This window comes from Anguilla anguilla, chromosome 1, assembly GCF_013347855.1.
Source record: "Anguilla anguilla isolate fAngAng1 chromosome 1, fAngAng1.pri, whole genome shotgun sequence".
Classification (NCBI taxonomy): Eukaryota; Metazoa; Chordata; class Actinopteri; order Anguilliformes; family Anguillidae; genus Anguilla; species Anguilla anguilla.
The window spans coordinates 76,603,380-76,618,379 of record NC_049201.1 but is presented as its reverse complement, the minus strand read 5'-3'; the positions used below and the strand labels follow the sequence as shown (position 1 = coordinate 76,618,379).

At 49.7% G+C, this 15,000-nt stretch overlaps 1 protein-coding gene across 1 annotated transcript in view; it reads right to left on the bottom strand.

Annotated features, from left to right (window-relative positions):
- Window positions 1–11,487: 11,487 nt before the first annotated feature.
- The window catches only part of asap3 (ArfGAP with SH3 domain, ankyrin repeat and PH domain 3), a 21,372-nt gene continuing 17,859 nt past the window's right edge, over window positions 11,488–15,000 (bottom strand). Inside the window, exons 7-9 of the mRNA XM_035425889.1 lie at window positions 14,560–14,798; window positions 13,573–13,701; window positions 11,488–13,366 (exon numbers count right to left, since the gene is read on the bottom strand). Coding sequence (XP_035281780.1) covers window positions 13,292–13,366; window positions 13,573–13,701; window positions 14,560–14,798 — 443 coding nt within the window. The 3' untranslated portion in view covers window positions 11,488–13,291. The remainder of the gene's footprint in view (window positions 13,367–13,572; window positions 13,702–14,559; window positions 14,799–15,000) is intronic.

The following is a 15,000-nucleotide window of genomic DNA, read 5'->3' as shown; positions in this document are numbered from 1 at the left end:
CACAGCTTTCAATGCAGGAGCCACCAGCCCGGAGCTACTAGCCAGATAGCAGCCGGGCTAAGCAAACCGACGCTACGCTAGTGCATCTGTGACTGTGTGTGTGTGTGTGTGTGTGTGTGTGTGTGTGCCATCTGGTCTTTGAAAGGGGTGGGGGGGGGGGGTGTGGGGGGGGGTGGGAGATCCATATCATTTTGTGGGTGAGTGGTGGGTTGGGGGGTCAGACGTGGGACGAGGGGTCCTGTGCGCTACCGCGGAAACTGAATTACAGAGTGCACACAGCGCAGCTGTTGGCGCCCAATCGGAGAAAGCTCCTCCCCCCCCTCTGCGCTGATGTCATGGCTTTGTTGCTACGGGCAACGTGTAGAGGATGGAGGCAGGAGGGAAGAAGGAGGGGGGGGGGTGATGGAGTGATGAGGCTCTCAGAGGAGAGAGAGAGAGGAAGAGAGACAGAGAAGGAGAGAGACAGAGAGGAAGAGAACAAGAGTGACAAAGAGAGAGAGAGATTGAGAGAGGGAAACAGGGGAGAGAGGGAGAAAGGGTGAAGATAACAGCGAGAGAGGGAGGAGAGAAAATCATTTAACATTCATTATTTCTCCCCAGTGTCACACAAGCTTGGCAGTGCGTTCTGGGAACAGGAGACCAGGTACCGGAGTGGAGAAAAGCAGGAAAGAAAGGGAGAGGGAGAGGGAGGGAGGGAGAGAGAGAGAGAGATACGGGAACAGAAAAATCACGTGGAGAGTGGGCACGGCTGGAAAAGAGACCGGCAGCCAATCAGAAGACACCGTGGTCACGGAGCGGGGGGGGGGGAGAGGGGAGGGGCTCTGCTCTAGGACAGGCAGGCGGCCGCTGGGCTCTTATTAATGAATGGAGCCGCCGGGAGGGAACAGCACACCACAGCCCTCGACCGAGAGGAAGAGAGTCCGCTAGGCTAGCAGACCGGAGGTGAGATGAACAGAGTCCGCTAGGCTAGCAGACCGGAGGAGAGAGGAACAGAGTCCACTAGGCTAGCAGACCGGAGGAGAGATGAACAGAGTCCGCTAGGCTAGCAGACCGGAGGAGAGAGGAACAGAGTCCACTAGGCTAGCAGTCCGGAGGAGAGAGGAACAGAGTCTGCTAGGCTAGCAGACCGGAGGAGAGAGGAACAGAGTCTGCTAGGCTAGCAGACCGGAGGAGAGAGGAACAGAGTCTGCTAGGCTAGCAGACCGGAGGAGAGAGGAACAGAGTTTGCTAGCAGGCTAGCAGACTGGAGGAGAGAGGAATAGAGTCCGCTAGGCTAGCAGACCGGAGGAGAGAGGAAGAGAAGGGAGAGCTCCCTGGGGCAGAAGCCATGAAAGGACGCTTCCGCGAAATCGAGGAAGATGAGGAGACCGAGGAGGCGGAGGCGGAGGCCGACCCCAAGCTCCGACGGGCCCCTTCCTCCTGCTCCCGCCGCTCCGTCTCCATGGGGGACTTCCAGCGGGCGCCGGCGGGACCGGGCCGCTCCGAGCCCCCGTCGGCCGCCGCCACCGCCCCCTCGTCACGGCTGGTCACGCCCAGCTCCAGCATGGAGTTTGAGGCGGCTCGCCGGCGCCTCCTGGAGGTGGAGGAGCGGCAGCGCGTGATCCGCGACATGGAGAGCCGCCTGGAGGAGCTGCGGCAGGTGTTCGTCCGGTCCGAGCGGGAGGCGGCCGAGCACGGCGAGCTGGTGGCCCGCATCGCCGGCGCCGCCCAGCAGGGGGAGCTGCTCGCCGCCGAGAACGGCCAGAGGCTGAAGAAGGGCCTGCGCTTCAGGAGGCACCGGCCCACCATCGTCTTCTCGTCCATGCTGGGCCTCCGCACCTGCCTGCCCTGGCCCGTCAAGCTCAAGTAACAGGGGGTACGCCCCCCCCCCCCCCCCCCGCACCCCAACATCGCCTGCCTCCTCATCGCCATCGCCGCCTCCACCCAGGAACAAACCCAGCTTCACCTGGGCTTCCACAGCCCACCGCCCGCCCCCCATCTCTCTCTCCCTCTCTCTTTCTCCATCTCTGTTTATCTCTCCCTCTCTCTCTTCTGCTCTTTCTCTTTCTCGTTCACTCTCTCTGTCCCTCGCCTAAGGAACCCTACGACGTGCCTGCACCCCAACAAAAAAGGTGACTGACTCAAACATTCTACCTTTAAAATATTTATATATGAATATATCTGATTTTTTAAGGCTTCTGGATGAGTTGGTTTTCCGATGCGTGGTGTCAGAATACATGGACAGCACGTCCTTCAGCTGTTGGATTTTTTTTTTTTGGGGAGGTTTTTTTTTTTTTTCACTCCCCGATTCTCAGCTACCACGGGGCGGCTGTTGTTGTTTTGATGTCCTGGGGTGAGGGGGGTGGGCAGAAGCGAGGGAAAAGATATTTTTTTGGTCTCCCTGGAAACTGTGACTCAGGTGTTTCTGCCTATGAGGTAACGAGGCAACCGTCTAATTCCCACACGTAAAAAACGAAAGAAAAGAAAAAAGACTGAGGAGAAACGGAGGGGGGGGGTGTTATATAACCGCCGCGCTGTGAGGCTGCTAAGAAGCCTGAGCCCGCTCGCCCCCTTCATTCCTAAAAAGAAATATCTTTTTTTTTTTTACAACAACAGATTTTTTTTAAAAAGCTGGGGAAAAATGGAAAAGAAAGACGGGATGAGACAGATGGAGCGAGAGAAAGAGAGAGAGAGTGCGCAGATGTACTGAAACGAGAGGCCGCAGAGCTTCAGGAGAACACATCTCTCCTCCTCTTTACCAACCTGCATCTGCGGCTCCCTGGAGTGCCACAGAAAGAAAGGGGGGCGGGGGGCCCCCCCCAGGGGCTGAAAAAAGAGGCATGTTTTTTTTGTGAAGGGCGGGGGGAGGAGGGGGGACTAATCCTACCTGTGGCTTCTTTGCAGTACCCTATAACCCCTGCCCCTTGTACGCCTCTGGAATGTATTTTTTAAATGAAAAATACTAAATACAAACAAACAAAAAAAAAAAAACAACTAAAAGCTTTAACAACAAAAAAAAAAAGCTTATCTCATCCCCCGTAAAGACTTCTTCAGTGGATGATGATACAAACACAGAATGGTTTTTCGATTTTTTTTTAAAAAAAACTTCGCTAAACTTGTTTCGCGTATTTAGGGGTCATTTCGTTTTTCTTGAGGACAGCAACGGCCTGTCAGCGCTTCGCAGCTGAGCGTCCGCGTACCAAGATCGCGCCATTTAACTATTTTTTTTTTTTTTTGCTGCGGCCTGAAACTCTGGTGCATGATGCAAGGGGGAACAGGTGTGCTGAAGCGTTCAGTGGGCACCGCGGCTGTCCGCGCGGCGTTGAGCAGCGGACAGGGACGAGGCCGCTGTGGAGGACTGCGCTCTATGACCTCTTGAACAGAAGAAAGAGATTCACGATGACTTTTCAAAGACCTGAAGTGGACCTTAGAGAAAAAAAACAAAAGAACAAAGAGAAAGAAAAGACGTGATGCAACTAAAAGTCTTTTTAGAATCAAAGTTATTTAATAGCTTATTTAATCATTTTTATGTTTTGGTTTTTTCTCTCCTGGATAAATAGAGGGTAATTTAAATATTTATCCAAGAGAAAAACCACAGACTCTTTAAAGAGGACCTGGTTGTGTGCACTGTTTGCCAGCGAGATCTCTCTTAACCGTAATCACCGTATAAATGGGCCAATATGCAGATTATATGCATGCAGATTTCACGCTATTTTTTATGTGCGCAACTTGTAATGCAACCACTGGCATTTTATGTAGGCCAATAGGCAGAGTAAGAGCGTGTTTTTGGAGGGAGAACAGATCCTACCTGTCCTCTCCTCTCTGCAGGGGGGTCTATGGCCTAGGTAACAGGTTGAAATCGCTTCACCTGAGAGCTTAGTCAAGGCAAGGGCCGCACGTGACACGGACTCCACAGTGGAGACGGTTGTCTTTCAGGGTCGGTCAACGACGTTCACCGACTGATTAGCCCTGCACGCGCATCTTCTCCGACTCTTTTCCGCCACTCCCACATAGAGCAGCGACCCGATTCCCGACATAGCAGTAGGAATGAGTTTTGCGAGTGATTCTCCTCTTTTAACTTTTACTTGAGCCTTCTTATTGCTTCACATCTCCATCTGTTCTGGTAAGTCAGTATAAATGCACAGAGAAATACAATTTAGATGTGTGTAAATGTAGAGAGTTTGTGCCTCACGTATCTAGATCAGAAAGTCACGTGTGCACGTTACAAAAACAAAGGAGTATGGCGTCTAGAATCTATTCTAAACTCTCAATTTAGCACCTAATACTTAAATCGTACTGTTTTCTATACGATAACCTGAATAAGAAATACTGATAATTGTTGTATGCTGTTGAATGTTATCCTAGAATGTTCTTTGGCATAAGCAGGCTATCTTAGCTGCTGTAGGATGACTTGCTTTAAGAAAGTTGCAAATGTACAGGTCGTGAAATCACTACTTATAGACCTAGTTATAATCAGATAAATAACACATTTTTGCTAATGAATAACAAGCTCTTGTTAGACCGTCGATTTAATAAGAAAATTGTTGTGAATTCCTGCAGCTGTGAAAGCACTCGATCCGTTTTCCTGCGCGTGCATCCCATTCTGCCCATTAATTTGTTCCGTCATCCATCATGTTCGACTGAAACCATTGTCTCCCGCGAGACAGCAAATGGCTGTGCTTTCAGTGCTATTTGCAGCCAGTATTGAACCGATGAGTCCTTTCCGGCAGTTAACTTTGTCCTGATGTTTCCGCATGGCTTTAAAAACCCTTCGACGTTAAAACACAGACACGCACAACACAAGATGCAACAAAAACAACAACTTTTAAACCCCTGTCATTTAAAACGAGCGTTCCACTATCAGACCTCGTTGCTGGTTGAATAGAACTGAAAACTGCATTCCGGTAGAATGTGCAACCTCCATTATCAGCGATGGAGTAAATTATTCCCTATGTCAATCTCTGATTTATTTATGCTGATTTAAGGCGGTTTGTGATAGTCTACGCTATATGATACAGAAATACGTTTATGCGCCTGTGATTAGCTATAACGCTAGTTGAAAAATCGATCGACAGAGAAATTCACAGAACGATTCCATAAGACGTCCGTAAACCCTTACTAGCTTTACCAAGAGATAGTACGATGGTTCAGTGACGTGTTGCTTTTAAACGGTCTTGGAAGTCGCGATAAAGCGAGAGCCAGCGCGCAGTTCAGGAATCCTGAATAATTTCTCCAGCAAAAAGAGGGCATCAAGCAATGTCAAAGCAACATTTTTCCATGTAGGTCAGAATGATGAAGTAGCTACACCAGCGTATGCTGTTACTACGTGTTGTCACGTGGGAGTAAGAGGTATCAAAACTCTCTTTGTCGCAGGATATGTGCTATGCTATTTCCGTCACCCCGTTTCCTCCCTCGGCTTGCTTGCTCTCACTGCAATAGTCTGCAGCAATGACGCTAATTTGTAGAATGCGCTTTGATACCTGCGCTGTCAGCGTCGCTTGTGCATTGTTTTCACACGACGGCGAGCTTGTCCCTCGTCGCCGTCGGTTAAGAAGTGAATTTATGACAAATACGCATCTGGCAACGTTCGAAGTTAATTCTGTATCATAAATTCCTGGGGTAACGCGTGGACGAGCCGCTGACGCGCGCGCGGGATTCACTGAACGTCACACAGTTTGCTGCCTGCGAAACACTTGCTTCTATGCTCGTGTAGAATCACAAACTCAATCTGTATTTTGAAAAATATAGGCTTTGCTTTAGAATTTATCAGTCTGTCTTTCAAACAAGGGCTACTGTTGTTCCTGCGATCCAACCAATGCCTGCTTATTCTCATCGCAAATATTTGCTAATAGGCCTATATATTAGAATGTAAGTTTTCCAGTTATGTATCTCAGAGTGATCTCCCCGTATCGAGGAATCAGATTTGTAGTGTCATACTTATTGAAATACAAGCAGAAAATATTTACTTAATCAAACTTAAGGTGTCTTACTTAAGCGCCTTTCTCTCTCTCCCTTTCTCACACACACACACACACAACACACACACACAGTCGGTGTATGTACTGTAGATATGCTCTGCTAACCAGGTTGCTTAAGCCCCTTTTGATTAGGCTAAATCAAGCTTGGGACACATTGTACATATTCATTCCTGTGTTCGCTAGGCTTGTGTGTAGAGTATTCCTCCCCTGCTCTTGCAATGCCTTATTCAACGTACGTGTTTTAATGCCGTTAGGTCAGCCCTAGTGAGTGATTGTACGAACAACAACCTCAGCCGTGATTGGTTTCATCTGCCGCTGATCACTTCGACCTCTGACCTCTGACCTCTCATGCATACTTTTTTCTGCGCTGCGAAGCTATGTTATTTCGTTATGAGGAAGAAGAAAGAAAGAAAGAAAAAAAAACACTTTCCCAAAGAGCTACAGGCCCACACACAAAAGCAGCATGAATGTACGTCCGCGTGTGTCCGACCGTGAGTATTTTCAGCACTTCCTCTGTATGGAGCCTGCGGCAGGCAGGGCCCAGTTCGCTGCGTAGCTGCGTAGCTGCGCAGCTGAGGGGCTAAAGCATACTAACGGGAATCATAAAAAAACTGAGCGAATAGCGGGTCACATGGTTCAACGGCAGCCATGAACCAGGCCAGTCTGCCCCCCCCCCCCCCCAACCTAACCATAAACCAGACCAGTCTGTCCCCCCCCCCAACCTAACCATAAACCAGGCCAGTCTGTCCTCACCCCCCCCCCCCCAGCCCCCCAACCTAACCATAAACCAGGCCAGTCTGTCCTCACCCCCCCCCCCCAGCCCCCCCAACCTAACCATAAACCAGGCCAGTCTGTCCTCACCCCACCCCCCCCCAACCTAACCATAAACCAGGCCAGTCTGTCCTCACCCCCCCCCCAACCTAACCATAAACCAGGCCAGTCTGCCCCCCCCCCCCCCAATCTAACCACAAACTAGGCCAGCCCCACCACTCCCCCCCCCGCCCCCCCCCCCTTACAGACACACATCCACCCCAGCCTTACTCCCACCTACTTCCTCACCTTGGTCACATCACCGAACACCTTGAATTAGGACAGTTGCCACACGCTGGGATGTGACGCATTTCACAGACAGACGTGCGTGGGGGTGCACACACACGCACACGCGCGCACACGCACACGCACACGCAGAGGCATCAGTGCCGGTAGGGCGTCCTCTCTCACTGGCTGGGTCCTGCCTCTGGCACAGCTCAAACGCTGGCTTATATTTAATTAAAAGGGTAAAAGGGTTGCACTAAATGAATGTACTCACTGTTGTGTTGGTAATTTTTCATTTGTACGGTGGTGCTGTTTTTCTTAAACCTAGCACAGTACTGGTGTGAACTTGCTAGTGTGAACATCTTGTTTCTGAATTTTATTATTATTATTATTATTATTATTAATGTTATTACTTATTATATTATCATTTGTTAAGCCGCTACAATCTTGCAGCATGTTATGGTAATTGCCATGCTCTGTGAAGCAACCTTGGGTTTAAGAAAGACTATACAAATAAAAGTTTTATTATTATTATTATTATTATTATTATTCTGCTTTGAACTGAAATTAAATGGACACATGGTTGATTTATAAGCAGAGGATGGTTTTAAAGCTGAGCAGACGTTCATTTGAAAGGAAAAAGGAGAGTGCATTATGTTTGAGCTCTGTGCTGGAGATCTGTGCTGAAGCTATGTACTGTAGCTGTGTTCTGGAGATCTGTGCTGGAACTCTGTGCTGTAGCTCTGTGCTGGAGATCTATGCTATAGCTCTGTGCTGAAGCTCTGTGCTGGTGATTTGTGCTGGAGCTCTGCGCTGGAACTCTGCGCTGTAGCTCTGTGCTGGAGTTCTGTGCTGAAGCTCTATGCTGGTGATCTGTGCTGGAGCTCTATGCTGGTGATCTGTGCTGAAGCGTTGTGCTGGTGCTCTGTGCTGTAGCTCCGCATTGGAGCTCTGTGCTGAAGCTCTGTGCTGTAGCTCCGCATTGGAGCTCTGTGCTGGAGCTCTGTGCTGAAGCTCTGTGCTGAAGCGTTGTGCTGTAGCTGTGTTCTGTTTCTCTGGGACGCTGGCCTTATTTAAGCTGTGCTTTTCCTCTCTGTCAGCATATGGAGCAGCTTGACCACACTGAGGGGGGAGGAGGTTGCGATTTAACTGCTCCCCCCCCCTCCAAATAACCCCCCCGCCATTCGATACAGCAGAGCTCCGAGCTGATGTGTTGATTGGTTCCCTACAACCACCCAGGGAGACAAGAGGGCGCATGCAGCCAGGGGGGTTGGGGGTTGGGGGGGGGGGGGGGTTGTTGCTTGATCCCCCCCCCCCCCCATTCCTGAGAGAACAGGAAGTGCACAACCTGCAGTTACATCACCAGTGCAGCACAAGTCACCTTGCTCAGGGCTGTCTGCTCAGCAAATGGAGGATGGGTGTGTGTGTGTGTGTGTGTGTGGGGGGGGGGGCGGGGGGCCACTGTGACATCACTTCCCGCAGTCGGAGGAAACAGAACCCCCGCCGCTCCGAAAAATCGCGGGGTGTGCCGTTACCCCCTCGGTCTGGTGTGATCCCAACTGCTGCTCCGGTGGACTGACTGCTCCCCCGCTAGTCGGTTACCCATGATGCATCTGGACGAAGGCCGCACCGCACACGAGCGAACGAGCCAGTGAGTTGAACCCGGGGGACGGCTGGATTATGTCCTTTATTCTCACTTTTAGGCTTTAAGTGCACAGGCAGACGGCTGTACTCCACACTGTACTCTGAAATAAAAATGAATTTTATTTGACAGAAAGTTCTGGGTTTCGCCGTTTCGTTATTTTATTAATTATATACTTTTTTTTTTTTTCTCCATGCTGCTCTCGGTGTCCTTGTCCTTGTTCTTCCCGTGAGGAAGCATCGTCCAACTCTAATTGCACCCCTTTTTCTTTCTGTCTCGGGTGCGAAAATGCTCGAAAATGCTGGCCTTTTTACATCACATTTCACTTACAGACTGCTGAAGCAAAATAAAAAGGGCAATTCACTGCAGGACTGCAAGGTCATTCGGTTACTCTGTGCACAAGCTTGCTGCTCCTTAAAAGACCTGAATAAGCAAACTGTGTTTTTTTTTTTTTTCTTCCTCCCCCTTCCGTAAAACAGGCAGAAGCAGAGAGAGGCTGAAACGCAGTCCTGCGTCACGTGCTTCAGAAAACCCCGTCCGCTCTCTGCTGACACAGCCGCGGCGAAAGATCGTTTTTTTATTTTTATTTTTTAAATAAAAACTGCGTTTTTTTTTTAACGCCAGTGTCCCACCGTTTACTTCAGAGCCGCGAAATCGCGGTGGCGGGATCTCTTCCGCTGCGTTTTTTTTTTTACGGTAAGTGCCGCGGTCGAAACTCCCATTAGCGCGTTTTAAAGGGAGCCAGCGGGGGGGGGGGGGGGGTCAGAATCGGAGCTCTCTCTCTCCGTTAATGATTTACGGCACGTCGTTAAAAGCTCACGGCTCGCACGCGCGAAGCCCCAGCTGTTTCCGGGGGGACAACTTTGTACATGCGGCTGACTGTCTCTGTCGGCTGTGATGCATTACATTACATTACATTACATTACAGGCATTTAAGCAGACGCTCTTACACAAACTTTTTTTACATAGCATTTTTACATTGTATCCATTTATACAGCTGGATATATACTGAAGCAATTCCGGTTAAGTACCCTGCTCAAGGGTACAACGGCAGTGTTCTACCCGGGAATCGAACCTGCGACCTTTCGGTTACACAATCCCAGTTCCTTACCCACTGTGCTACACTCTGCGCTTCTGTTCAGCTAGCACTTACACCACGATTCGTCCGTATATATATATATAAAAATAAAATAAAAAAACACAAAAGATAAATTAAAAACGGCATCCCGACTGGACGATTCGTCTGGCTGAACGCGGGCGATGTTCGGTCGTTTCGCGGTTGAGAAGGTCAAGGCCCGGGGGGCGGTTGAGCGCCCCGGCGCGACGTTTGTTCTGTGGTTTGTTTCGCGGTTGCCCCGGCAGCCTGCCGCGGTTCCCTTCGTCTCCGTGGCAACGGCCTTGCCAACGACGACGACGGTGATGTAATGCCCTCCGCTCGCACAGACGGCCACTCGGATGACCCTGGAGCTGATGACACCACCCCTTGCCCCCGCCCCCCGTTCCCCATCCTCGACTGACTCACTCCCGTGGCCTGACCCCCGTGCTCTGTTCCCCCCCCATCCCACCCCACCCACCCATCAGGCCCAATAGTCTCCATTTCACGGCACTTTCCGTGAAAGGTTCTGATCCTCTGCTAACACCAACAATCCCACTCAGGGTAATCCCTCAGCCGGGGGGGGGGGGGGGATGTTTGCGCTAATCCTGGGATTTGTATGATTTCGGGAGAGAGATGCAGCGCATTTGTCTGTTCCTTTTGTATTTAATCCTCCAGGCCTAACAGCCTGCTACATGTTCCATGCCAAATTTGACAGCAGGGTGGGGGCTAACTGTATTGCTCTTGATATAGCAACCCTTGGTTGCTATGGCAACGGTTGCAGCGTAACGGGCAGGGATGGTTGGGCTCAGTCGCTCTGAGGTTGCGGGTTCGATTTTTCGGGTGGGGCGCGGCTGGCGTACCTTTTTGCGAAGGTAAATAACCTGAGGCGCTTCGGCGAAATACATCCGTCTGCGTCTGAAACGGGGATCTGTGCGAGCTACTCTGGGTAAGAGCACCTCAGAGTCCTGAAATGCTAATGTAATGGTTGAGTTCTGGGTCAGCCGAAAAAAAAAAAGTCAGTGGACCCTGTGCTTTTTGCATTTTTTTTATTCTGCTTTTTTCCAGTTGCTTATATCCCTTTACTTTGAAAGAAATGTTCTTGAAAAATCTTTTTTTTTTTTTTGCACTTTTTGCCTGTCCCATCCCACCCTCGCTGCTCCCTGTACGACTGACGAGGGCATTGGGGCGGGCCCCTACCCTCTTTGCCCAGGTAGGTATCAGCTACACCCATGGGGAGGTGGAGGGGTGGCAGAAGAGGAGGAGGAGGAGGAGGAGGAGGAAGACCATTCCTTTAACCCCGTCTCCCATAGAACTGACATCAGACGTCACATTCCACATTCACTATTTATCACATTCTATATTTGGAAACCAGCGCCTCCATGAATATTTCAATATCGATCTTTAGACTTTTTCCTCCCTTTCTCCTTGTGGAAAAAATTGGAGGGGGAAGGGGGGATATGTACTTTTTTGTTTAAATGTAGAAAATATTTATAAAAAAACAGCATTAAGTCATTAATGCTGTCCATTCATTTTGCATGATTATATATTACATAACTTAATGTTCTTACATCACAGAGTGTGTGCATTCAGTGCATTTAAGCACTTACGCATATATAAATACATTTTATAAACATAGGGCATTACAGTATATGAATTCATAAGTATGTTAGCAGGTGCTTAGGAATGCTCTGCGGTGACTAATGTATGTACATTTTACGTGCCACACCGACCACTCCACAGCTACAAAACCTTACTTATTAAGATTAGGAGTAAAAGGAACTTCTTTAATGATCACTTCAGAAAATAAAATCCATTGACATTGCAGATGATATCAGCCAAAAAAAAAGATAACATAATAATAATATACAAACTGTACAAAACCGCACAAATACGACTGCTGATATTCAAGTTAATGCAGTGTTCTATTTAGATTTACACCAGTACAAGGGGAACTGTGGGAATGGGGGAAAAAAAGTCTCTAAAACCAACTACCGCAATAACAACGTGTTTAAACCTACCAATTAGAATCTGATTTACACTGGTGCTTTCCTCTGGTCCAAACCTGATTGGCTGAAACAGTATCTCTGGTCCAAATCTGACTGGCTAAAGGACTTCCCCCTGGTCCAGACCCGACTGGCTGAATTAACTGCAAATTGTGAACTTCCATATGGGCGTGTTGGTATGATTGCTGGGAAAGAGGGCTTGCTGCAGCAGCTGCTAGTTTCTCAGGTGAGGCATTGTACCCTGGAGCGAGGCAAAACACCTGAATTACTTCGATACTTAGTTTCTGTCAATAAGAGCATCTGATAAATGGCATTTGCATTTTTAAATCGTTTTTTTTCCCCTATTTTTGGAATTTCTATAATGTTCCGGCACGAAAAATACTTCATAGCTGCGTGTTAAATGAACGTCAAAAGGTCATTTTATTTCACATGTAAGACGAAAATGTGCACTTTACGCTGAAACTCTGGGCCCGTTTTTTTCTCCTTAGCCGCTACTTGGCAAACGTGCGTCTCTGAACGCTTCCCTTTCCTCCCAGAATCCTCTGCAGTCTCTCATCTCAGCGCCACAGTGACCTCTAATCGACCTCTTCTCCAGCTTGTCAACGATAAGGCGCAATTCCCTCCGCAAGGCCACGCGGGCCCTTCCCAGAATGCAACGGGTCCCCGGGGTCACATGACAATACGATCAAGCGGGAGCTTGTCCTTCCGTTCCCAGAATGCACTGCAGCGTATCAGAACAGGGTTCTGCAGGCGGCCAGCTCCGCGTTGTTAAGTGCTGCGAGTTCAGTCTCTGAACGTGCCATTGAACCAGAGACTTTCCCGTCGTGCAGCGGACGTCCTCCTCGTAAACATCCATAAAACTGTAACAGAGCACGGGGAACGCCTCTTACTCGCCGGATACCTCAGGACGAGGGAGTGAGGACACGGAAGGAAGAACGGAGCCGACCGCCTTGTTGCTATGATACGATGAAAATCATCCGCCAAGTGACCGTAAAGCAATGTCACCGAAGAGAATTAGCGGTTTCAGTGAAGGAGAGCGGAGCGACAACCTGTTACACAACCTGCGCTCTCCCTCAACGCAAGTCTTTCCCGTTCCAATTTTTCATAAAAATATTAATAAAATAGCGACAATAGTAATACAAATAAGAACAAAGTTGTTGTGGTCATCAGCATCACATGCTGTCAAGTCCTCCCGAGAGGTCCAGTCCGTTAGCTTGGTGGCAGGAGGCCCATCCTGGCCGTAGTGCTGGGGGGTTGCAGGTTCGACTCCAGAGGGGCTGTGCCGTTCAGGAGTTTATATACAAAAAAATATTTTTATAAAGTTTATATACACCGTGACAAAGTGGTTCCAAAAACAGGCATCGAAAGCTGTACATGGTCTTTATTCCCCTCCTCTGTCTTCGAGTGAGTAGCTTTGAAGACGTGGTGTTTTCCGGTCCCGTTCGTCAGGCAGGTGTGGGGTTCTTGGGTCCGGAGGAGCGTACCTGGAGAGGGGAGGTGGTTCTGCTGGGTCGGCCCGGCCCGGCCCGTGTCCCTTGTCCCCTCCCCCCCACCGCGGTCAGTCGGGGAGCTTGTGCACGTAGTTGACGGGGAAGGACCCGCACCTGGACGCATCGCCTTCAATGTGGCCCACCTGCACACAGAAGCGGCGAGTTACAATCATTCCGGAACATTCCGAGCCCTTACGCTCAACATCCAAGACGTGGTCCTGCTCTTCTCCGCTCTACACCGCTCTAAAGCCTCATCCCCCAGCGCGATCCACCTGCCCAGTCCTTCGTCGTTATTATTTCGCAGTGGGCGGGGCTATCCGGTAGAGGGAGGAGCTTAGTTCCCACTTACCCACCAATGGGAGTCCTCCATGCTCGTCACTACGATGACCTCGTTCTTGAAGAAGGCCAGCTGCTCGCCGCCGGTGGTCCGGCAGTCCACCAGCGCCTGAACCCGCTTCCGCCGCGGCTTCGTCTGTGACTGAGAGAGACACGCCCCCTTTTTTAAATAAACCAACCACAGCTCACTGCTTCAACTGGGCGACACGCCCCTTTTTACAAACCGGACACACGGCCCTGCGCCTCACCTGAGAGACGTGCCCCTTTTACAAACGGGACACACCCCTGTGCCTCACCTGAGTGGGACACGCCCCTTTTTTAAATAAACCAATCACAGCTCACTGCTTCAACTGGGCGACACGCCCTTTTTACAAACCGGACACACGGCCCTGCGCCTCACCTGAGTGGGACACGCCCCTTTTTTAAATAAACCAATCACAGCTCACTGCTTCACCTGGGAGACACATGGGCAGTATGCGGAAAAAAATATCCTCCATACTATTTTACAGTGGTACTACTGAAGTGTCACAGGAGCTACCGCCCTTCTCGTAAAAATGCCCCGCCTCTTCCTCTCTGATTCATGGGACATCCTCCTAAAAAGTGTGGTTTACTTCCTGAAAAACTTGCTCTCACGTGCACGCTCAGCGAAACCTCTGAATTAAGTTTGTCACCCAGGGAACCAATCAGATTAACCTACAGGGTCCAAGATAAACTACGCGGTCGTTCCCTGCACTTGGTACTGTACTTCCCTCTAGGGTTTTCAACACACTTGTTCCTGGTTATGATTATACACTTTGTTGTACGTCGCTCTCGATAAGAGTGTCTGCCAAATGCCTGTATTGTAATGTCATGGATTTTAAGTACACTACACTGAGCTGTTGCCTGCTCAACAACTTTCTCTATCCAGTGTACTCAACCTATACACTCAATAGTAGGCAAGTGTGCTGTTTTAGGCACAGGGCCCTGTGGCTCAGTGTGGCTCTCAACGGCGCCCTCGTACCATGGCGTTCCGGCGTGGGCGGGGCATAGGAGCGACGACGGGCGAGGACGCGGGCGGGGCTGCGGGCGGGGCATTCTCCGCCAGGCTGCTGTACAGGTCCTCCTGGCTCCCCGCGATCGCCGGCGATGCCGGGGCGCAGGTTGATGATGTCACGGCGCACTTCCCCTGCCCGCCGCTGCTGGTCCGTCGGTACGAGGTGGTCTTGTCCGAGCTGCACACACACACACAAAAATGTTCTTCTTTATTAAAATACACTTATGCGGATGAAACAACATAACACGCATTTAATACAGACCTACACACACTGTGTATTACACATTACATTTTTACTTTCGTATTTTCAAAATAATAATCTGCATATTAACATATTAAGCGTATTAATCAGTTGCACAGTAGTAGCAAGAGGAGTACCAGTGCTTCAGAATGTAATAATTTAATCTA